A 24,965-nucleotide genomic window follows, 5' to 3' on the forward strand; every position below is an offset into this window, starting at 1 on the left:
CTCTTCCATCCTTGCTGGTACCTCAGTTTTGGTTTACTTATTTTAAATGACCATTATTACAGCTGTTAATTTTCAAAGAAAAATCCCAGCTGCATTGATCCTCTCTTCCCACCATGTAAATGCCAGTCTGCAGGACACTGGCATGCTTTAGGCTAGTCAGCCTAAAGGACCAACAACTGGAGTGTTTTGCACCATCAGTGAGCTGTCACATTGCTGCAATAAACATGGCTAGAAGAGGAGAAGAAAAGTAAAGGTAATATGCTAGGAAAGAGAGGCAAACAAGATTTTGTGGAGACCTGAACACAAAATGTTCCTAACAAGATGTTCCTAACTATGCACTGAAGTTAAGCTGTCTTAATCATTCCCCTGTCACTGGCAGACTTTTAGAAGGGGGTTTTCATTAGCATTGAATGCTTGGGAGTTCACTGTGTTTACCATCAGCTAACAAAGTGCAGCAGGTAGATGCTCTCACAGAGTTCATTTGTGTCAACACCTCAAGTATCCAACACTTGAGTTCTCTCTCTGGCCAAGGCACATCTACCACAAGTAATTATTTATCAGACAGAAGCTGAAAAACTATGAGAAAGAAGACTGTAACCTTCTCTACTGGCTAAATTAGCAACTGTGTGCCCATTATCTGCATACTCTTTCTCTGAGCACTTTCTCCCTTGGATTCCTTTTCTTCAGAGATAAAGAAACGTCTCTAGTGAGAAAAACAACCATCTGCCAAAGACAGGTGCTTAACCAGCCTCTCAAGGAAAAACAGTATCCTAAAAAGACACATTTTTGTGAGGCTGTTCAGTGTTATACCATGGTGTGCACATTGGTCTTCTGGCTCCACCAAAGCACAATCATTCTGTTCTGGACAGCAACAGCTCAAAGCTCTCAGACAGATATCCAGGAAAAGTCCACATCCTGGTTCTGAGATCATATGTACTACTCTTAAGCATAAAGGAACCCAAGCAAAACCAGGTAAACACAGACAACCCAGGCAAAGGCTCCATTTCCAGTGATCTTAAACTATCAAACGAAAGAAAAACAATATTGCTGAAAGGGAAAGAATATTTTTACCACTGAGCTCCTTTACTTTTTTCTTCCATTGATCAGCACACAGAAAGGAGTAAAATGCAACTACAAGACTTTCTGCAACTTCATTTTACACTATGAACCTAGAAATCAAAATTATATATGAATCCCATGAACTCAGAAATTAAGATTCAGAATGACACTCCACATTGCTTTAAAACACCTCTTGGAAAATCACTTCCAATCTACTAAATATATTTCCAATTATTTCAGCAGGTTTCATTACTGCATATATATTCCACACAGGAGTTTACCAGAAACAAGAGATCAAAGCTAAAAATCAGTGTTAAGAACATGGGAGGCCGAAGCTCTACAGGTTGTTTGAGAGAGCCCAGCAGCCATCAATGATACTAAGTGCTCAAGAAAGGACTGCTTGTGTAATTAAACCAGCAAAAACAGGTTTGCAAATTGGATGGATATTCAAATTTTTTAAACTAGATGTTGTACTGGTTTCTGTTTTGTTTCCTCCAAGTGAATGAAAAACAGCCTGAACATTAGTGGGTTTTTGTCTGCAAGGGATGTTCAGGCCTTGCAATACACATCATATTTAAACTTCACTCCCAGCTTAGCTACTTCTAAGCTCACTGTGAATTTGGCAGCCAATTTCTGGTTCTGAGCTTCAGCAAAAACATTTTTCCAGTCTCCAAAATTACCTTGAATATAAAGAAGAGGAAATTATTATCATTGACTCTAACAACCAAAGAGTATCATTTACAACGAAAGACTAACTTTTCTTTCTTATCATATTTCAGAAATTTTTTTTCCTGTATGAAAAAATATCTGACAGAAGAATACATATGTTTTATGTTTGGTGTCTTCAATAGAATGTGAACATAAAGCAACCATGGGAAGTTACTGGTCTGCCTTTATAGCTCTGGCATATACCTTGTACAGCTGCAAAAGACTAGAAAATGTGACCAGAAGCTGTGACACCAACCCAGAAAGCTCAAAAGTGTGGCTTTTAACTGAAATAGCTTTGTTTGTTACAACCAGACACTGCTCTAAGCTGCAGTCTACCTTTAATCTAGACTTTGGAGAGCTCACAATTGGGGGTTGTCTGAGGTTCTAGCCTGATCCACGGCTAAAAAACACAGATCAATCTGTGGAGCATCTGGATTCTGTGAGTTGATTGTGGTCCATAGGCAATCCCAAGGGTTATTTAGAAAATCCAAGAAGCAAGATCTGTGGAGGCAATCAGTCTACTGGCTATCCCCAGTAATCACAGAAGCCAAGATAAAATTCTTCTTTCTTTTACTTGGTGCTTCCTGCATACCACAATGGAGGGATGATACCGGCCCTTGGGGTGAAATCAACTGAGATTCCTGAATCACAATCAGTGTTTCCTTAAACAACATCCAGCCTTGAAAATTACACACAAATATTAACCATCTGTTGATCCAAATTCCTGTCTGCCCAAGACTAAGAGCTACCTTTCACCACTCTGGCAAAATACAAACAGATTTACCTTTATGGAAAAGAATCAAGCCAACAGCACCAAGAGTCTCCTGATCTTTAACACTCCCTGGCTGGAAAGTGTGCCTTCCTGCAATGGCCTGGATCTGCTCAGCTGTTGGTGAGAATCCAAAGAAGGCAGCTATCTGCTTTACACTGGCAGTCAGGTTCTGAAAGCAGTGAAAGTGAGATGTGCAATATGCTTCCTCTGAAAAGGGGAGTCACCCACTTGGGATGTGCATTGCCATCATCTACTGAGTTCATTCACTGTTTTCTGTGTTGCATTTCTGTTTTCTGGAACTCTGCTTCCATATAGCCAGACTCAACTTGTCACTAAAATCAACTAGATTTTGCTTTTTCAGAAACCTGTGCCATTTCCTCTTAATTTCAGCAGATTTCAAGGAATGGGCTCAGATGTGTTTTGGCTGTCAGTAAACAGCATCTGCTGCAGCCCTTTCAGGTCTTCATGTATTATGACCACAATATTCTTATCTTCAATGTGTTTGTTCCAGGTGATTTCAGGATCAAAACAGGATCCGCAGCTGACTGTAAAGACAAGAAAAAAACATTGGTGTGATCTTTCTTTCTAACTGGGTATGTTTTTTCTGTACAACTGGAGAATTGCCTTCTGTTGCCTGTTAGTTACATCAATGCAGACAAAAAGAACAGCCTGTCTCTTCCGTGGTACTGTCTGTACAGGAGAAGGACAGAGGCTCCCTCTGAAATTCTGTAGGTAGAAACAGTTTGCACACATAAACATTAAACTCACTGTGTCCTTCCCTTCTGTGACTATACTGTCCTGTAAACATCTTTTAACAGACAAAGCCTGACATCTCAAATATGGGTTGCTAATGAGGTATTTGGCCTAATGTGGAGAAACACTAAAGAAACAAACTGCCATTTTATTAACACTGAACCTGCAGCATTTCCTCCAACACTAAGTGGCAGAATGTCGACCCAATGATGTTGTCCAGCTGCCATGCAATTCCCTCACCCTTTGCTGGAAGAACAAATACCCAGAAGCAAAGCATCTTTTGGATATTCTCCCCTTCTGGCATTCAGCTGCCTCCTTTACTGTGACATATGGCCATCAGGAAATTAATTATGGCACAGCTGTTTTCCCACTGGCTCCATTCAGTTGTTTTTAAAATATTTTTTTCTGTTGCTTTTTCAGCTACAACCAGTATCTGTAAAAATACAGATCTGTATCCTGAGAAGAACTCATCCCTGGAGCTGTAACTGGGAACACTTTGCATTCCATTGTTATGGAAATGGAAAAATGAAACAGCTGTATCTTTAGAGTTTTGAAACAACACTACTATATGGAGTGGGAGAAAGAGGCCACAATTTTAGATCACTCATCTACCCTGGCAACCAAAGTGAGAATATAACCAAACATTTTGCAACCAATAACATAGTGGGAGTATAAAATATTGTATCAATAAAGGCATGTAGAACAAAATTATAACATAATCATAATAAAGACCTTATCACCACTTCTAAGGTTTGTTAATGTCATGAAGCAACTGCAGAGGGATGTAACTGAGAGTCTGTAATATTGTCATTGAATATTATCCCATAACTACCTGGGAAATATTAAGGAACCATTTGCCAACCTCCTGTCAGGAAAAGCTCCTTTAGAAAACTACAGCTGTTACAATCATCTCCCATTTTTCAATAATTTTCTTCAAATCCTTAAGAGACTGTAATCCTCAGAGAAACATAAACACTGCTGAAAACACATTATACACATTAAATATTTTTGCCAGGTACATTTTATTTTTTCCTGCCTCATGCAGGAAAAAATAACAATAACACATGGAAAAAATCTCTATCTCTAACTAATTATTCATTTCCTCTGTGGGGCAACTTGGAAGTGCTAAGTGTCTGCCACTGCTCAGTGACCAAGTACCAGAAACACTCACGTTTTTAACCTCATGAGTCTTTGCAAGGAGACAGCCAATGCCCCAGAGACACTTCTGCCACATTCATTCCCATCCTGCCTGTGCACAGAAAAGAGTTGCATAAAAAAGGAAATCCTAACACTCCAGCAATTTCAGAGCACTGCAACAGCTCTACCTATGTCCCTGCTTATGTCAACTCCAGCACCCCTGAGGCTACTGTAAATTGTAGGGGATGCTAAGAGAGCCCAAGTATCACGAGACTCCCACTTTCTCCAAGTTGTTTTCCCTCAGTGCTACCTGCTTGGGGGCAAAAAAAGGATATGGCCCCAGAATTAGTCTTGCACACTGACACTGTCAGAGAGATGAGGCTTGTTCTTGGAAAAATAAAAAACCCATAATAACTTTTTCCTTGAAAGTAGACTTGGGAGGTGATTATAATTCAGATATGTTATCAAAATCCTTAGAAATGGAATCTATTTTATCCTCTTCAGAATTAAACAGAAACAGAAGAGAGAACATGTTTTTTACACAGGTGCAGCAATGATTTGTGAGAGTTTCCTGTGTGAAAGAGCCCCCAATCAGAAGGCATTAGTCATCCAAAATTATCTTCTCCCCTATTTTAGGAGAAATAGCCTTACTTGCTGCATGACTTTATTTTAATAACTTTTGTGCAGGAGTGCAGGAGAGAGAAAAAACAGTTTTAAATGGACAATTTCTTTTCACTAAAATTATATTTACCTGGATCTCCACATTTAATAAAACTAGTTGTGCACTTACGTGTATACTCTGGACAGTTGTAAATATCAAATCATTTAGATAAGCCATTTCATACCTGCACCAAGAAACCCAGAGAACAAAATGAGACATGTCTGAAGTTTAAATAACATGTCACAGCCTCCTCATTACAAAGCTTAATTCAGTGTAATAGTAATGAAATGACAACACCAAAGCACTCAAATGATTATAAACAAAGTAATGTTTTCCATTAATGAGAGTGTCAACTGCTTAGTAACTGTGACCATCCTGAATCACCTCCAGAGGCAAAACTGACTCAACGATGCACCTAATTTTTTTTAATATATTCCTAACATAGGCAGTGGTAGAAAATGATGGGAGCTTTGCTGTCTTTTACAGAGAGACACATAGGAAGATTCCGGGTAGAAGGAAGGAATTAGCAAGAAATTCCGCTCAATCTGCTGAGGGAAGTGTCTGTCTCTGTCTGCTGCCCTGGGTCAAGGGCAAAGCAGAGTCACCTATTCAGTGTCACTGCCAGTGCATGTCCCCAGCTGTGCCTGTAGCTGTGTCCGTAAGGCAAGCGCCAGAACAAGCGCTAGAAGAGCTGTTCTCCCGGACACCTGCATCCCTCCCCACCCCTGACCCTTAGGAAGGCATCTTGCGTGCTGCATCCCGTTCCAGCATGAGCCTGTGGCCAGCTCCTGCAGCGGCACCGCCGAGCCAGCTTCCCCAAGGCTGCCGTGACTCCCATTTGCCCAAATGTTGCTCTGCCGACTGCTGGCAGGGCAGTGAAGGGAGCAGGGTGTTCCCCTTGACCCACGGCAGCCTCCCCGTGTCCGGGTCGGGAAGCGCCCCCCGCCATGGAGCTGTGGAGCTGACACTTTTATTTCTGCCTGGTGGTACTCTGCCTTGGGGGGTCCAAATGTCACATCACGGGGCAAGAGGGAGCCCAGCAATTTCCAGTTTCAGACTGGGGCAGGTAATTTTTCCTTTTCATTCTTTTTCCTCTAGTCTTGCCTTTTTTCACCTAGCATACAGGCTTTTCCACCAGAGTGCCTACCAGGTAACAAAGTGCTGCGTTCCTCAGCAAACCACAGGGAGCTGTGTACCTCTTTCCTACTGAACAACTAGCAGTGGTCTTTAGCAAAATATTCTCCTGCTGAGCTACCACAAACTGTCTGACCTTAACAGTATGAGATCCCCTTTTTTTTGTTTTTTTTTTAATCTACTCATCCTTTGGCCTAAGCAGGAGAGGTTTACTGAGTTACTAAACGTCAGAGACAACCCATACATATCATGTCTCCACACCTGAACTCTTCCAAACTCCTTGAAAAATAAAAGCCATTGCCCAGATATGACAAACAACCTCTGTGCAGGGTTCAGCAGGAGTCTGGACCCAAACCCAAAAGGATTACAGGCTGCTTAAAACAAAGATGCATATTTTACATTTTGTGCCTGCTCCTTTTTTATTTGGCCTCTTACAGTTCAGTGTTCTGTATCACAGCTGCTATAAATTCACCCCAAATGCTACAGGCATACTTTTTAAGTCCCTAAATACACTACAGTTTCTTTCCACATCAGAACTTACCAAACAATGCAAATTCTATATGCTAGATGAAACCCCGACCCAGGACCCTCTCTGGTTAGAGCTGCAACTGCTACAATGATAACGCAATTAATTCCTTTCTTGGATCCATGTTTTCTCCAACAACCCTAAGCTTCTGCTGCTTGGGTTGATTCTGTTCACTTAAAATCCTCAGAGCAGGAATTACTTTACTAAGAAATCCCATTGAGTACAAGCAATACTTGCAAACCCATCCACAAGAATAAAGAGAATTGGAAAATTAATCTCCCTGTAAGAATGAGCAGCAAAAATATTATATCTAATTAGCAGAGGGGGGGAAAGCATCTTACAATGAAAATTAAATCCCTATTAAGGAAAATCTGAAGATCTTTTATTTTGGCAATAAAGTCAGTCCCATAATATGAGTTAAAAGCAATATGAATAATAGAAGACAATGAAAATGCAAGGAAAAACATGACTGTGTCTTTCCAAACAGACCATGTAAATCTGCTTGTAGATAGGGGTAAGAACTTATAGATAGGGAAGTAACAGAAGAAACACTTAGCTCTAGAAAATGTTACTATCAACACAGACTGTTGCTCAGCCAAGGCCGTGTTAAATTCCTGATCCTAGAGAAAAAGAACAAAGACTTAATAGAATTAGGAATAGGGGTTTTTTTCTTTTATATAATGGAAGGGGGGTGCATACTGGAGGGGAGCATAGTGCAGGCGATTTGGAAAGTCTGTGCCTTTTCCCTTTCATGGAGAAAAGGAAGAGGAAGATGCAGTCAGGAACTTAGGACATAAAAATGGGGCTGTATCCCCCAACAATTTGAGAGACCCCATGGGAAATTTCCATGGCCTTTAGCCTTTATTTGAATAAAGTTACAGGACTCCTCTGTCTCCTTTTTTTTTTTTTTTTTTTGACATACATAAACCTGTGGCATCGTGGATTCATTTTCCTGACACTTGGGAGACACATTGATTATTTATTTCAGAGTTGCACAAACCCGAGTGCTCCAAGGTATTCCACAAATCAAGCACGCCAACAATCAGAAGTTTTTATTATTTATACAATTTAGCAGACTAAAGAATTAGTGTTCATTGGCTGCAAGTGACACAGTTCCTTATTAATTAGTCTTCCAGATTCTATTAGTTAATGACTGCCTCGTTTCTCATGCTAATCAGTCAACATGCTCATTCTTTCTCTTCTTGTGGGTCAGTGCTTTTCCTGGGTCCGTGGCCATGAGTTGGTGGTCACAATCTGCCCCTGCCAGAAATTACCTTTTACCCAGTCGAGCTGAGTTTGCTTTATCGGTTTGTTCCTTATCATGGGGGTTCTGCTGGATGTCTTTGTGTCCCCTATCCGTAGTCCATTCTTCTCGCCGGGTATTATTAACCTCTCCCTAGGTCTGAGATTAGTGAAGCATATCGAGCCCAAGACAAGGCAATTCTACCGACAAGCAATTTCTTTTTCTAACACCTGGCCATGACTTAGCGCTCGCCTGTTACCCGCTACCTGCCGCACGGATTAATGTATTTTCTCGTTGATTAGGGCAGATATACAACAAAGCCCGCCCTTTCCTGAGAAGATTTTTACACAGCTGACATTTCGCACGGCTTACAGCCGCGCGGCCCGGCCGCGGCCATGACGGGCCCGTGAGGCCGAGCAGCGGCGGCGCCTGCGCAGCGCTCCGGGCGGCGGAAGGCGCCGAGCCCCGGCCATGGCGCGGCGCGTCCTGAGGGGGCTGCTGCTGCTGGAGGCGGCGGGGCTGCTCGGCGCCCTCCTGCTCTACCGCGCCATGGACCGCAGCCAAGGTGCGGCGGGGCGGGCGGGGGCCGCGCCCCCACGGGGACGGGGGGCGGGCAGGGGAGGCTCCTCCGCGCGGGGTCCGCCGGCGGTGCCCGCGGAACACCGCGCACTGGCCGGGCTGTGTAAGGAAATGCTGCCGTGTGGGGCCAGGAGCTGGGCTTGGGTGAGTGCAGGCGCACAGGGCTGGCTCGTCGGCCCTAGGATTTACCTGTGGAGAACGAGCTGCTGTTGTAGTTTGACAAACCCAAGCCCGCCAGCAATCCTTCGGGCGGCAGCACGCCACCACACCAGGAACAAAGAGGAATCCTCCGCGGTGTTACAGTAGCAGCACCGGGCCGGATAAGGATTGAAAGGGAGAGAGGTTGTCCGCAAACGAGGCAGGAATTGATCAGTCCTATTTCAGGCACCTGGTATTGAGCCCCTGAAGGGATGTCCTGGCTGTGTCTGGGTCTCGCAGCCTCTGCGATTTGACGTTTCCCAGGCTGAGGACAGAGCCGGCTGGCAGGAGGCGGCTAGCGTGTCTCCCGGATTATTCCTTCAGTCCCTCAGGTCTCTTAGACTTGGGACTCCATGCCCAGGTAACACAGAAAGAATAAGCAAAGCCCCCGTTTGGTTACTACAAGGAGGTTTGCTCTGCAGAGCAGCGGTCTTGCTTTGTATGCAGGGCTCTGCAGGGTGCAGCACTGGTTAGACAGACCGTGTCCTTCCTTCGGGAAAAGAGCCTGTCCTGCTACCTGCAGCTGCTGCTTTGGCTGGGAGGGCAAGAATCCACCCATTGCGGCAGTGGTGTGGTCTTCGTGCCAAGTACAAGCCGAGCTTCACCTTCACATTAGTTTGCATTTGTTTTCCAGGATCCAGACGATGTCGGGCTGTTAAATTTCAGCCATCTTTGTATTTTTTATTAGAAAATACATGTAACAAAAATATGGAGAACAGATGTTTTCAGCCTATTGTAACTTGATGCTGGGTGTTCATCTTTGGGATTTTTTCTCCTCTTTTGCAATTTGCATATTCTCTATATGCATTTGCATTTTCTCTATAACTGCAGTTCTATAAGGTGCAGTGGGCTAATCTAACAGCTCCGTGAACTCAGAGTGAGGCTTTTACTGCTTTCTTTGAGTTAGTACTAGAACAGCTAACATCCTTTTACAAGCTGCTGTAAATAATAAAAATAGCATAAACCTGTTGTGATTTTCTACTGGGTTGTCAAGAGTGGCCCACAGAACCATTCAGTGAACATCTAAATCTGCACAAGGAAACAAAATTTCCCTGGTGTTACCTGCATGCCAGTCTATAAGAGGCATGCAGCTTCCTGTGAATTGTAGGACTTGGTTATCACAATAGTGAGGAAGCTCAGAAAACTCTGTGATGATGGGGCTGCACACATGAGTAACCTGAATGCAGTCTCTGAAATTATTTTTAAAAATAAATTCCTATCACATTATTTAATGGTGGCTGTAACTAACAAAATTTAAACAAATTTTGATAAGACAACTCTAGTTAGAAAAATAGTGAATTTAATTATTCATCTTAATATATGCTGGGAAAGTAACTGTGATTTATCTTTCTTGACAGATTTCAGATACACAATGCAGAAGAAGTTTCCATCAATTCTGGAAGGTGGGTTTGTAGTCGTTGGCTTCAGAAGGATGGCTGAAGCTTCTGCTGCATCTTAATATACACAACAATATCTCAGGATGGCTTAAACCTTACCCCAGGAGACACTGCAGAAGGTTTTATTGTTAAGGCATGGCTGGAGTGTCAGACTGTTGGACAGAGACCTCAGAGCTGGAGGGTTATACACTGAATAAAACCAGCCACAAAGGGGCTGCTTGTCAGATATGTCTAACTTAGAGCTAACATGGATTTTCCTATTTTTCAGTTTATTACAAATCCAATGAGCGGTCTGGAATTCATGGCATAAGGGAGAATGACCAGATGACATGGTTAAGCAGCAAGAACTGAAGTAAGAAAGATGTGTCATTAAATTAAAAAAAAAAAATTTAAAAATAATTATTTTTAAAATGTCCACATCAAGATGTCCTGTTCATCGTCTTGATTTTTTGCCTTTGTACTTGTTTTTCAGCCCTCTGTGCCTGAACTGTTTCTTCTTTTTGATGATGCTTTTCACATCTCTGTTGTGAAGCCATTTGTCACGCTCTATTTCCCACTGGATCTGTTTGACATCTGGAAAAGGAAAGATGAGAATTTAGGAGCTGATGGATAGCTCTCACCATGATGTGGCATGCAGATCAATCACGTCCAATTTAAAATTTGACTACTGTATTTATAGAAGTTAATAAACTGCCTTTTATTTCTGAGAAAGCTGTGGGCTTTTTCATTTCACAAAACAAACCCTACCATTTCAGAGTTTTAGACACTGCTTTGTATTTTACTAATGCTAGGCACATTTGCATTAGATGCAGTGTTTATTCAACCAACATATACACGTAATTAATTACAATTGTTTTGGGAAAACTACTTTCTGCTTCACTGATACTGCAAGGAGACAGTCCAATAGGTAGGTAGACAGCAGTATCTTAATGCCTTCCCAAGGCATCAATGACACTTTACCTGAGCAGAATTCACGCAAATGCTTGACAAAGAGCATCCTGCCTGTCCCTGTTCACAGTGTGAAAGGGCCAAGGACAGCCTCTCCCACTTTTCTGAAGCCTTATTCACTCCACTACTCCCACTTAATATTTAGCACTGGGAGTCTCTCGTCACTGGAGAAAACTGTCTGTCACATCTTACTGATGCTGAGCTACTGTCCCTGCTGTGTGTGGTTTCTGAGCCTGTGTTCCAGTTAAAGGTGGTTCATTTTTCATGCACAGAACCTGAAGGGAAAGAAGTGAATTTCAGCATTACAACAGCCAGCTACTTGCAGCATGTACTTACTCGCGTTATCTCTGTTGGCCATGGCGTTCATTCCGATATTGTCAAACTTAGAGCCAGCATTTTCATCCAGCAGATAGCCAAACTTTAAAGAGAGAAATTTTAGTATTCTGTTACAAAGCAACAGGTGAAATGCTTGATCACTTTTTGTTAAACACTGATCTAACTCACCTCTTCTGCAGATGCCAGTATACCAGCATCTTGGAGTTTTCTCTTCTTTCCTCGCCTGGATCCTTAAAACAAAGAGTATTACTCTTATGAGACACAACTTCAAGTTCCCAAAGACACTAAAACTAAGTTTTCCCGTGTTTTACATGTTTTGAACTTTTTCTTAATGAGATTATCTGAATTAGCTATGTTGGAAATCTTTGTTTCCCACTCCTTCCAAAAGAAAAGTATAAAAAAGTGTTTCCAACCAAGAATTAAATAGCACAGATCTGTGCGTCAGGTGTAAGAGAGGCACAAAGCACCAGTACAACTTCATCCTTCTTCAAAATTCCTCCTTCAATTCTTATCTCTTCAACAGCAGATTGTTACTGTGAATTATGCTGGCTGGGAATAATCTCCTTTTCATTTATGGTTTATTCAGATCTGAACCTAGATCCAAAATGTGATAATCTACTGTAGTAAATCCCTCTATTCCAAAGGTTTTTGGACTATTTTATTTCTATTAAGCTTTCATGTCAGTGTTTTCTTACCTTCCAGTGATCCTGCAAAATTCATATCTTTCTTTTTCTTGCCCTTTTTACTGATGGATTTCAGTTGCTTGTCATTGTTTGAGTCTGACAGGAAAAAACCCAAATACATAAGTCACCACTTTTCACACCATGTACATGTATTTAAAGCGCAGCAGAGACTAAAATTCCTTTCTAGGCGTATTTGTCATAATGGTCCAAGTCTTTAAAAGACAGTGCACACAAGCAAATCAAGTATTTCCTCAAGCTGGACCTTTAAAAATTGGTGTTTGGTGTGCTGTTCTTTCTGCTGTTTCCACAGCACCAGAAGGGAAGGATACTATGATACATAAAATACAAATGCTAAAAGCAGGCATTAAGTAAACCTCAAATGTCTGCATTGTAAGTTGGTGAAATAATAATCTCATGAAAGATTGTGTTAACAGCTGTATGAGCACCTCCTCTACTCTCAGTCATCTTCCTGTGACCTTTAGTTATTCATTGAAATACTCCATTAATCTCTGCTTTTCCAGCCACGTGCACTGTATTCTGTGTAAACTCTGCTTTTCAGGTGAAAAAATAAAACCATGAACTGGTACAAGTAGTAACTAGTACAACTAGTAACTGGTACAAGAACCAGTTACTACTCCAGTAGTAATAAAAACCTGAGTGCATAGCTGTATTACAAGAGTAAGCTGTTAGTTGTGAGACAGCCATTTCAATAAAAGTTACTTCATCTAAAAAAAATCAGCATTAACTATGTCTAAAGAAATACAAAAATTATCAATTACCACATTTTTTTTCTCCTTGAGCTCTTTTAATATTTCTGCCTACTGAAGCCAGTTATTTGTGCATAAATTTTCAGAATGAAAGAAACATGTCTCATTTGGAAGTTTTTGATGCCTAATTCCCACTCTCACTTAGGAGATTGTGCCTGGAAATGCTTCTCTTAAAGACTTCATTGTACAGAGAAGGACTTGGTCATTTCTTTGCCTAACTTCCGACCTAGATAACTAAACTGGAATTTGCTTTAAAGCTTTTTCTTCTTGCTTTTCAGTAACAAATGGCAGTTTACCTAGGTCATCATCATCTTCAGACACATCCATAAATACACCTCCCTCTTCATCCATATCCTCTTCAAAGTCTTCCTCCATACTTCCTAAGGAGACTTCCTCATCATCCAAATCGCTGAAGTCATCTTCATCATCAGAATCCTCCCAGTCAGCACCAGATCCCTCACCACTCTGGCCTTTCTTTCCACCCTTGGGATTCTTTTTTATATTACTAAAAAAAGATGTAACAAGCTTAGCACTTCATCTGGAAAATACTGTTTGCATCTAGATGACATCTATCTACTGGCAAACAATATGTTAGGAAAGTTCAACATCATTGCAAACTACTGCAAATGAAGGCTGCGACCTAAAATATGCATACTATACACTCAGGTGTGTTTTCAACATTAGTATAGGCAGTTGTGTTATAAAAGTCAACCATTTTAAGAAGTTCTGGAGAGAATCCTATTCTGAAATTAGCAGAAATGATAGCTTCAGTATTTTATCTCCTCTGTGTGTTTGCTCCTTTTCAGAAAGTCTTTTCTGTAAAACACAAACTCCTCTATTAAGCACCAGTCGAGATCACAAAAATGTTTCAAGTTTCACAAGGAGTTTAGATTTTAATTCTGCTGTTGCCTCAAGGGAAAAAGTCTCTGTTCAAATTCAAATGCTGCATTATAGATACTTTGAGTAAAATAGAAGCTGCTTAATCATTTTACAATTGGACTCAATGAACCTAAAGGTTCATTTTTCCCACCTAAATGATGCTATGATTAATGGAAGTGCTGACTGCAGGAGAACTGAGCTCTGTGACTCTGGATCTCACAAAGCTGATTGTGTTAGGTCCAGTTACAGCCAATACTTATGGCAGCAGTGCCATTATGCCTCGTTCTACTTCCTTTTCTACTTGGTAATTCTCAAATAGAAACCTGAGACAATGAAAAACAAGATTTTACACTGCTTACTGGGTCACACCATTGTATAAAATAAACAAATAATTAATTCATTCATTAAGACAATCCGATACTCAGGTCTCATTTAAGGACCATAAGCATCCCAAAGTCATCATGAACTATTTTGGGATATGCAGAAAACCTGCATTACTCAATGTAAATCTGATACTGCCTTTCTTGCAAGGTGATATTCTAAATCATTCTGAAAAAGGTCTATCTAGTTTCACAGAGTAAAACTCTATACAGATACTAAGACAAGAGGAGTTAGAACTAATCTGAAGTCTTACCCAGCAAAATCAAGGTCATCCTGGCCAACAATGGCATTATCAGCAGCTTCAAAAGTATCTAGGGAGAAAAAAAGATGTTATTACTACAAAGAAATATGCAAGTCATTGCATCCAGCAAGTACATGGAGTTGTTGGAGCAAGTCCAGAGGAGACAACCAGAGACCTGGAGCACCTCTCGTAGCATTGAGGTTGCTCAGCCTGGAGAAGACGAGGCTTCAGCGTGACCTTCCTGTGGCCTTCCAGTACCTAAAGGATGCTACAAGACAGCTGGACAGGGACTTTTTCCAAGGGCTTGTAGTGACAGGACAAGGGGGAATGGCTTCACACTGAGAAGAGTTTAGATTAGGTATTAGGAAAAATTCTTTACTGTGAGGGTAGTAAGGCACTAGAGCAGGCTACCCAGAGAAGCTGTGGATGCCCCATCCCTGAAAGTGTTCAAGGCCAGGTTGGATGGAGCTCTGAGCAACCTGTCTTGTGGAAGGTGTCCCTGCCCATGGCAGGAGGGACAGAATGCAATGATCTTTAAGGTCCCTTCCAACCCAAGCTATTCCATGATTCTAGCATTGAAAAAGATCTAATTTTCAGATATAGGGTTGTTATTTTAAGCTTCTGAATTTATGAAGCAAATTCTCATTAGAGATACTAATAATAAAAGACAAATGCAATTAGTAACAGATTCTTCTTGTAACTTAGACCACATTAATTGAGTCACTAAGAACACCGACAAAAGAATGTAGAATTCTCTCAAAATACTGTACAAAACAATTATGGAGAGTTAACTGGATTTTTTTTTTAAATACATATAAGCAAAACTTGAAATGAACATTGAAATGGACATTTTCTGGTACACTAACAAATTTAAATTCTGAAACAAATCACACACTAATTCCAAAGCAAAGTACATGCTACAGGAAGAGGTAAGACTACTGCAGAAGTTTGCCAATGACCTTCCTGAAGTCATAACCTCATGAAAGACATTAGAAACTATGAGAGAAACTGTAAGCAAGACTGAAAAAGGCCCAGCAGTAAAGAAAAAGCAGAGGCAAATGTTACATGCTGTTAAAAAGGTTATTCAGACTACATTAAGAAAAGAACAAAAGGGCATGAACTGCCACTGATGAGTGTAAGTTCAAAATCAGACAATTTCCAGCCACTCAAACAAGCTGACTACTGCAGTGGTGGGAGCAAGGCCTCTTTTCCAAACAGCCACCCAGGCAGCTCACACAGCACATAGCAGGAACTGCTGTCGGCAGTAGCACAAAGAGCAACTGGAAAGCCAGTTTTCTCCCACTGCCATATTCCTCTATCTGGTTCTTTTACACAATCTGAACTATAAAAAGGATAAATTAGTAATTTGAAAAATCTGGGAATACTGGGATAGTTACTGCAAGGAGGAACACAGCCTTACCCAATGCTCTTTCAAATTCATCATCATCCACATCTTCCACACTTTCTTCATCATCCAAACGCTTTTGTTTCTCTCTCTTCTTGTCGAACTTTGAATAAAATCTGAAATAATATATTGCTCTCAGACACAAAATTACAGGGGAGGATCTTTATGACTTTTTTATTAAAAAATTTGCAATTGTTTCCCATGTATGTTGCCAGCTGAAAACTGTGATTGTTTCAAACACATCTAAAATCAAGAGACTTATACTTCCTTTGTTTTTCAAAAAATCAGTCACTACTGTAATACTTAAAACAATGAAATTTCACTGGCCAAAGGTGGCAGAAGTTATTTTTAACATCATAAATTTATAAAAAAAAACACAACAAAGATGTAAAAATCTGCCTTAGACTGAGAAGGAAGAACGGATCAAATTCAACTTGAATATAATTGGGAAAAAATAAAGAAGACATTCACCCATCAAGTTTTATTAAATTTTCTCACATAACAGTCTTCTTTTGGGTCTTAGTTTTATATTCTGTCAGACATTTTCAACTTCATTTCATGTTAAAGAGCCACCAAACACGGAAGGCAATTTTGACCATATACAAAAGAATATTTTGTACAGAAGACTTCAAATGTGTAATCTCAGTTTTAGCCAGATTTAATGTAACAATACTGTTAACTTTTCAGACAGGGGCATGTTTTTAAGATACTTTTCTTTAATCTTGAAACTAACCACTATTTTATTTATTTAGTAGTAGTAGTATATTCCTCAATACTACAGTATCAATTAGTTTATAATAAATGAAGTTAATTCAAATAATAATTTCCTAAGGAGACACAGGTAATCGGTATTTTGAGCTAATAAAAACAAATCTTTGCCAAATGCACATCACTTTAATTTTAGTACTACAACTGCATTTTTATATCATAATCTCAAAGGAAATTCAAAGAAACAGAAAGAACTATAAGTAATAAAAAACTAAATACTCTGAAAAGTAGCTCTTCTTTTTGTTCCATTCTAATAAGCTTTGATGTTAATAACATAAACAAGTTACATTCCAGCTTTTATTATATATACACCTCTAATGCATGAGAATTACAACCCACAAGATACTCATCATTACCCATTACTTAAGGCTTCCCTATTATAGTGTCAGCTTACTTAATTTACTTAAACTACCAGCCCCAATTGCCTTTGTTCACAGGTGATATTCTTTCTTAAGCACTTTTGACAAATGTTAAAATTATGTCCAAGACAAGCAGTAAGTCATTCAAATGAACCAAAATTTGCAAATACTTGAAATACCAGGGAGTACTTACAAAATGCAGTGGGTTTTAATGGCACTGCATTTAAAAAACAACACTTTAAATGAACATTCACACGTTTTCCATTACCTGTGAAAGAACACTTCATCCACTGGGATTTTGCTTTCATCTTTGGTCCGGAATTCCCTACTGTTGACTGCAAAAACAAAAAAGAACTGATTTTACCCCAAGTTGAAATGCTGGTTATTATTTCCAGAGGTAGATATAAGCAGACACACGGTTTCATCCATTCAATAATGGGGAGATTATCTGAAAAACTCTTCAGACTAACACAGAAAGCAATTCTGACCATATACAAAAGAGTACTTTGTACAGAAGACTTCAAATGTGTAATCTCAGTTTCAGCCATCTTCAATGTAACAATACTGTAAACTTTTCAGACAGGGGCAGGCTTTTCAAATACTTTAATCTTGAAGCTAACACCACTATTTTATTTATTTATTAGTAGTATATTACTCAGGACAGAATTGCTCCTAAATTGCTCCTGCAAGTCAGAATAAACTAAAAAATGTGACTAAGTGTTTAGGCTAAAATTTCTACTTTCAGCTTTAACAGCTGTGAAAACAGCCAATAAGGTACATCAGTACTTACTAATCTGCATAACTAAAACCTCTTTGCAACACAACAGACCCAAGGGTGGTGAACAAGCACATCCCTGGGAATGCTACAGAGACACTGCCACTGAAGATGGTACCTCTTTCTGCCCTCAAGCAGCATGTGTTACTGATAGTTTGCTCCGGTTTTTTTAACTGCTGGTTTTTAAACTAAATCCTATTCTTGCTTGTTAGAAACAGTGGGACTGGACAAAAGGCAGCTTATTTCTGGAGGCAGGAAGACTCTTAGCAAAATAACAGGGCTAAAGATACCTTACACTCATCCTAACAACACCTGCAGCCGTGGCATTGTATGGAGCAATCTATATCATTTAATGAAAGAACTTAAATTGATTTAAATAATTATACAGATTCATTTTTCTGGTATTTTAAGCCAATCATAATGAGCAGAATAAAAACAGCTATAGAATAACTGACTTTCTCTACATAATTTTTTTTTCAAATTATTCAATAGATCTGAAGTTCCATCTGTGAAGATTCCATACATCCTTACAAGAACATGAGGTCTGATCCTGAACATCAGGCATGACCACTGCACTCCTGACGGATGGCACTTCCTTTTATTGCTAAGACAAACAGTACAGACAGTGCAGATGACACATCTACATCAACCAACCAAGGATTTTTTAATTATCATAATCTTAACTGATTTAAGGGGCAGACTTACCTGCAAGATTCTGCATATCCTTCATAAACTGCTTCTTCTTTGGCTGCATTACCACGCTGCTGGTGTTTTCTATATCAGAATATAAATCAGAGAGAATTTTTATTTAATGACTATTGATACAGAACTGTTAGGAGCAACTGACAGACCAGTGGGTCGTGCTGCCATCCACAATGACCACAAGAGGCTGGAGAAATGGGCTGATAGAAACCTTCTGCAGTTTAACAAGGGGAAGAGCAAAGTCCTGCACTGAAGGAGGAACAACTGCGGGACCAGTATACACTGGGGGCTGCCCAGCTGGAAAGCAGCTTGGCTAAGAACACCCTGGTATTCTTGGTGGACACCCAGTTGACTGTGAGCTACCACTGTGTCCCTGCAGCAAAGAAGGCTGATGGTTTTCCTGGCATTTGTTAGACCACACTTGGAGCCCTGTGCCCAGGTCTGGGCTCTCCACTATAAAGCAGATATCGGCATACTGGAGAAACCAAGTGATGGGTCACTAAATTGATGAAGGAGACTCCACCGGAACACCTGGAAACACTTTTTCACTGTAAGCACAACTGTGCACTGGCACAGGTTGCACAGACAGGCAGTGGAGTCTCCACTCTTGGAGACATTCAAAAGCCATCTGGAGAGTCTGCTCTAGGTGTCTCTGCTTGAGCCCACGATTCAGAGATCCCTTCTAGCCTCAACCATTCTGTAGTGTTCACATCTCCCTATCCCTTGCTTATTCCTGCAAAGTGAGCAGTACTGCACTGCAGGTGTGAGGGCCAGGAGGATGTGGCTGTCAGCTGGTTCCGGGTTGCAGACATCTCTCCCGCAGCCCTGAAGACTGATCCCCCTCCTCTGTTCCACCACATGCACCCCAAATACTTGACAAGGCCAATCTGAGAGAAAGACAATTGAGACAGCACCTATAACCAGGATCACGTGGTACAGAGAAGTGCCTACCTTTGCCTTTGCTGAGCTTGGGATTTCTGTACACAAAGCGATCCAAGAACCTCATTAACGTGAAATCCTGCAAAGGGTCACCAGAGTACTGAATGTGCTTCCCCTGAAAGAAGGAAAAAGCCAAAAACCATTAAGGTCTTTATATTAGACACCATCCAAACACAGAGGATTCAATCAGTTCAACATTAAAACATACTTTAAAAAGTAAAGACTTGGGGATACTATACCACATAATCAGGTTTATGTTCAAGATCAGGTTCTTCTTTTTGCAATTTCACTATTTTTTTAAATTAAACCACAACTCCTTCACTTTGTTTTAGTGATAAACTGCCTTGCAATGTACCATGCTAACAGCAGTTAATACTCAACATCATTTCAATACCATACATTCAAATGAAAAATAAATCTTTTAAATACATATTTGTGAAAGTTGGAGTGGTTTTGGCATACAACAGTATTTTTAAAAAGAATTTGTTCCTGTAGTAGGGTTTCCCATATTTTAAAAAAATTAAATAAAAAGATATTTAAAAACCTCTAATAAAGCTTTAAGAATTTTATAATACCTACATTTCTACAAAACTAAAACTTTTGTGAGCAGTCTCCTTTACATATAACACTGTCATTCCATGAAAAGCTTGGAATTTTAGAGTATGATAAGAGTTCTGCAGAGCTGCTAGTTACCCACAAAGTGCAAGGAGACTTTATAATGTATTTTTTCAGATGACAAAAGACACCTGACATAAAATATCAAACTTCAAAGCAACAAGCTAGCAGAAGCACTTACTTCTAGAATTGTTTTTGCAAACAGGGCCACAGACGGATGATAATGTTCAGAAAGCTGAAAAACATGAGCCATTCATTTATTTCTAATTAAAAAATATGTTGTCAGACCACTCTGTGGTCTTACCAAATAACAGACATACACATTGCCATGCAAGGCTGATGAAGCACTTTAACAACTAAAGAACTTCAAGTTCTAAACTTTTTTTTGCATTAAATACATTTTCACTTACAATTTTATTTAAGTCAACACTAAAAAGCTTTAATGATCAAAGCTAAGATCCAACAGTCAAAAAATATTATTATTGTCCAGATCTTCACTTAAAAAATTTCCTATTCCCTACTCAAGAATATCAGTATTGAATGGAACATATACAAGCTTAAAGCTGAACAACGTGTCAGCCTTAACCTTTCTGTTGCTACTCAAGCAGCTACTTTAAGAATGACCAAGTTATTTTTCCTCCCTTCATACAAGGGCCACACTTTTAAACTCAACAACAGCAATTCAAGAATGTCCTACCTTCTTCAGTTCCCAAAGGCTTGTACTTTCAGCACCACAGTATAAAGGACTTCGGTGCAGAGGGTCATAGGAAGCTTCACTCTTCCTGCCTGTGGGGTAGAAGGGAGCTAAACAAATTTTCTCTGGCAACTTCACAAGAGTACTATTCTCATTTCCCCATAACAGTAATGCTGTCCATCACTCACAGCTGGACAGGCCAGGGACTCATCTGGCAGCAGGAAAAGGCTGTATTCAGCTGCCCTTCACAGTGAAATTCCTTAGCCAAGAGTGTTTTCATCATTGTTGAGGTAAGAGATAAACTGCTCTGAGTGGTTGCTTTCAACCAAACTTCAGTTTAAAAACTAAAATAATGTTTTAATCACTTAATCTTAAAACAACTCTTGACCAACAAGTCCCTGTTATGGACTCTTAGCTGCTAAATTATGTATTTTCTTGCCAATTTACCTCCCATATTCAGATGATGCACCCAAGAGGCTGATGAATTTGAATTGTTTGTTTTAGCAGAATTTTCCACTGTACTTCTCTTTTTATCTTCTACTTCTTTGTCAGCATCCACAAATTTTTCCTCATCCTCTTCAGCCTCTTCTTGATCCTTAAAGCACTCTTCATCATCTGACCCCTAAAAAACAAAACAAAAACCATTAGCAATCAGCTTTTCCTTTCCAGATTTACTTTGATTTTTTAGAAAATGGACACAAAGTTCTTGAGCTACTTACAAAAAATTAAAAGTTCTTGAGCTACTTACAAAAAATTAAACAAATAATGGTTGATGTTTAATACAGATTTCTGTCCTTGATATAGCACTTAAAATTGAAGTTTACTGCTTAGAACACACAATTCTAATGGTCCCTCCCCATCTCAAGAAACATCTTAGCAAATGGTTACTAAAAGACAGGTTAGGAAAACGGCTCTTATTGAAAAAGCAGTGAGATAAAGAAACCATCTCATACCATGTGATCCTGTAACTGGGCCCTTAACTCTGGTTTTACTTTCAGAAGCTCAGACAGAAGGTACAGGGTTCCACAAATGAAGGGTGGCATCTGTCCACAAGTGACTTGAAGCAGCCTCTTCACAAAGGCCTTCACACGCCGCAACACGACATCTGCCTTCAGAGACTTATAGACAAGATTTAGAAACATGGATGGCTTTGAGCACGTTGCTAAAGCAGGATCTAGAAGCTTCCTGTCGGACACATAGGAGAAATTTTGCTGATTGTCACAATGCACACAGGAGAACAACTGCTATCAACAATTACCTACATTATTCAGAGTGCCATCTAAAAAACAGTTTGCTCCTCAGTACTCCATAACATTAAGATCAATCCTGAACTGTCAAGAGCTGTGTAATATTTCTGGGTATATATGAGACACTGAAGATTAAAGAAAAAAACAAACAAACTGCCTTGGTAAACAAAACATTGCAAGAAAATAAAAAGAAACTGAGTTCAACTGAAAACAGTTTCAAAATTTGAGTTATTCAGTGTTAAGAAACTGATCTGATTTGTTCATTAAAAAAAAAGAAAGCAAATGGTTAAAAATCAGCACGCTTCACAATCAGATCAGACACTTGTACTGGCAAGTTCATTTTTTTACTCCAATTTTTTTCCAGGCACAGTAAGGCCCTTAAATACACTGCACATTCTCAGGGACCCTTTTTAAAAAAATCAGTAACTTCCCCTTGGTCATCTAAACAGAAACCTGTAAGGATCCTACAAAGAGTCTAAATAATCAGCTGGGACCAGAAATAAAGCAATATTTTTATAACACAGGCTTTCTAGCTACACAAATTAAATAATCTAAAAAATTTAAGATAATATTCCTCCTCCTCAAAATAAGGACAAAAAAAAAGGAAACAAGATTTTAGGCTATTTACGGGCCCAATTTACAGGCCTAATTACTTTACAGGCTAGTATCTGTAAAAGTGATTTCAGAAGGAATAGTTATCAATTAGTTTCACATAACATCAGGAAGTAAAACAAGCCACCAGAAGAGTGGCAAAGGATAAAATGCACGCGTGTTCTCAGGACCTATCAATGTATTTTGTTTTTATCCTCATGTTAAATCAAAGAAATCACATGCATTTTCTTCCAGCTCCTACAAAACATCAGGAATTTTAGCCAACGACACACAAAACTAGCATGATCTTCAAAGCAAAGTATTTCTACAACTTTAAATTAATGGTGACTACCATTAAAATGAAATTAAAATTAAAATGAAATGTATATTAAAATGCAACCTGCCACTTACTTGTACAGTGCTGCATAGTACCTGTCCGACACAGTCTGCTGAGAGTCCATCACTTGAAACAGCAGCATCAGGGCCTGGACACTGGTACTGAAGTTCACAAGATGCAGAACTTTGAACAAGGTGTTCATTTGCTCTTTCACTTTCTCATCACCAGTCTCAGCGTAAGGGTAAGCTCTGTTTACCCCACAAAGAAGAGCACTGAGCATTTTGGATTCAACATCCTTTTTCTTTATACAGTTCCGGAAAAAGCAGAAGTACAAAGTTATCAGCTTGTTAGCCAAAGCACTTTCCTCATGACTGAGGACTATCTGATTTAGAAAGCAGATAGCATAATATTGAGTTTTCACGTTGATGTTTGAGCGGTACAGAAGCCTCTCCACCTCACTGCACACTACTCCCTTCATATTTGGATGCTTGTGAAGTAACGTCTCTAAAAGATAGGAGGCTTTGGTGGCGATCTTGTTCTGAGGGTCACCCAGTTTGTTCACCAGCAGAACCAGCAGAGCCTTCTCCTGCTCGGGCTTGTTACAGAGCAGCTCGTGGGAAACTGCCAGCGCTCGGGATTTGGTGGCTGTCAGGCAATCGTGGCTCAGTGTTTCCAAGGCCTGCACGAACTCTGCTATCTGCAGCTTCAGGTGATGCTCGAAGTACCAAAGGATCAACCGCCTGTCTCTTGAGTCCTTGTTGCCACTCGACATCTGCACTATGCTGTTAAGCGGTCGCTGCGAGAAAGACCACAATTTTCGATTGTCTGGTAAGATATCTGTAATGAGAAGCTCCTTGAAAGTATCTAAAGCCATAAGGCTCTGCTGCCTGCTGCCCTTTTTCTTTATGAGGTTTATTAAGTTCTCAACAAATTGGAGACTGTGGACAGCGCTGTCCTGGATGAGAAGGGTCATGGCTGCCATCCTGTCAGCCAAGGTACCCGAGGACACAACAGTTTTAATCCATGCAGAAGAGGCCCCCTTCTGATAGTCTGTCTTATTCTTAAACAGGTCTGTCTCGTGTTCATACAGCTTTTGGGCCAGGGCCTTATACTTGGACAAAAGTGTCTGATTCTGTGGCTCTGGAGAGAATTCACTGGTGTATTCCAGATCATACCACTTGCCCCCCGGTTTGATCAGTATTGCTTGCCTAGCATGAAATTCAAAATCTTCTTCCAGACTTTCTTTCTTTGCGGAAGGCTGTTGGCCCTTATCACCGCCAGCCTGTTTCTTCTTGCTGTCTTTCACACTGCTTGCCTTTTCCTTTCCTTTTTTTTCTTTTTTCCCCTCTAGTGAAGGACGATTTGTTTCCTTCTTGCTCTTCTCTTTCTTTGGAGGCTTCTCCTTCTCCTTGCTGCCATCACCATCCTCATCCCCCTCCACCACCAGGCAACTCTTTGCATACTTGCTGAGCCCCAGGGAGCTGACGAACGCCTCCAGCTCCCCTTCCTTCAGGTCATCGATCGTGTCCTTCTTGCCACCATCCACCATCTCGCTCTCCTCGTCCACGGCACACAGCATGAGGTAATCTTGCTGCGGAGACAGGGCACAGCTGTCACGGGCAAGGTTTGCCATGACTCCCAAGCTTTCCCCACAGAATCCCTAAATGATTTAGGCTGAGAGAGACCTTAAAGACCATCTAGTTCCAAACCGCCTGCCATGGGCAAGGATACCTTCCCCTAGGCCAGGTTGCTCAGAGCCCCACGCAGCCCGGCCTTGGGCACCTCCAGGGATGGGGCACCCACAAGTTCTCTGGGCAACCTGTCCCAGTGCCTCACCAGGCGCTGAGCAAAGAACTTGTTCCCAACACCTGCGTGGGCCCCGCACACCCCGCGCCCCGCCAGGGCCCGTCCCGGGATGGGGGTCCCGGCCGCCACGTGCTCCCGCTCCCTCCCCCCGTCCCTTACCTTGGTGCCGCCGAGGCGCAGCACCTCTTCCAGCGTGAAGCCTCCCGCATCTCCGCCTTCTGCTTCTTCACCGCCGTCGTCGTCGTCCTCCTCGCCGCTATCGCCGCCCGCCTTCCTCCGCTCCCCCAGGCCGAAGTCCCAGAGCGCGGCCGCCATCGCCGCCCGC

General features: G+C 40.8%; 2 protein-coding genes and 1 long non-coding RNA gene across 4 annotated transcripts; 1 reads left to right on the forward strand and 2 right to left on the reverse strand.

Annotated features, from left to right (window-relative positions):
- Positions 1 to 1,608: 1,608 nt before the first annotated feature.
- Positions 1,609 to 6,039, reverse strand: SULT6B1 (sulfotransferase family 6B member 1; the record flags this gene model as incomplete). The annotated part of the gene is made up of 5 exons (XM_084202645.1): positions 1,609 to 1,739; positions 2,552 to 2,708; positions 2,990 to 3,084; positions 3,614 to 3,856; positions 5,814 to 6,039. 5 exons carry the CDS (start codon positions 6,037 to 6,039, stop codon positions 1,609 to 1,611), a joined length of 852 nt encoding a protein of 283 aa, XP_084058771.1.
- A 2,381-nt stretch (positions 6,040 to 8,420) lies between these two features.
- Positions 8,421 to 10,872, forward strand: LOC311152440. The gene is made up of 4 exons (XR_014616068.1): positions 8,421 to 8,558; positions 10,129 to 10,173; positions 10,436 to 10,519; positions 10,640 to 10,872. It is a non-coding gene; the product is annotated as an uncharacterized lncRNA (long non-coding RNA).
- CEBPZ (CCAAT enhancer binding protein zeta) lies at positions 9,504 to 24,958 on the reverse strand. 2 transcript variants are annotated; one of them, XM_084203549.1, is made up of 16 exons: positions 24,800 to 24,958; positions 22,930 to 24,425; positions 21,613 to 21,844; positions 21,107 to 21,281; positions 20,663 to 20,751; positions 20,147 to 20,200; positions 19,363 to 19,465; positions 18,415 to 18,483; positions 17,203 to 17,269; positions 15,823 to 15,923; positions 14,415 to 14,472; positions 13,198 to 13,406; positions 12,147 to 12,230; positions 11,620 to 11,681; positions 11,452 to 11,533; positions 9,504 to 10,740 (listed from the first exon to the last, which is right to left on the reverse strand). In XM_084203549.1, exons 1-16 carry the CDS (start codon positions 24,953 to 24,955, stop codon positions 10,601 to 10,603), a joined length of 3,177 nt encoding a protein of 1,058 aa, XP_084059675.1. In that variant the 5' UTR covers positions 24,956 to 24,958; the 3' UTR covers positions 9,504 to 10,600. The 2 variants fall into 2 exon arrangements, with proteins under 2 accessions (XP_084059675.1, XP_084059674.1); XM_084203548.1 differs by having other exon boundaries at positions 22,909 to 24,425.
- Positions 24,959 to 24,965: the final 7 nt, after the last annotated feature.

Source organism: Fringilla coelebs, assembly GCF_963513975.1.
Source record: "Fringilla coelebs genome assembly, chromosome: 3".
NCBI classification, from domain to species: domain Eukaryota; kingdom Metazoa; phylum Chordata; class Aves; order Passeriformes; family Fringillidae; genus Fringilla; species Fringilla coelebs.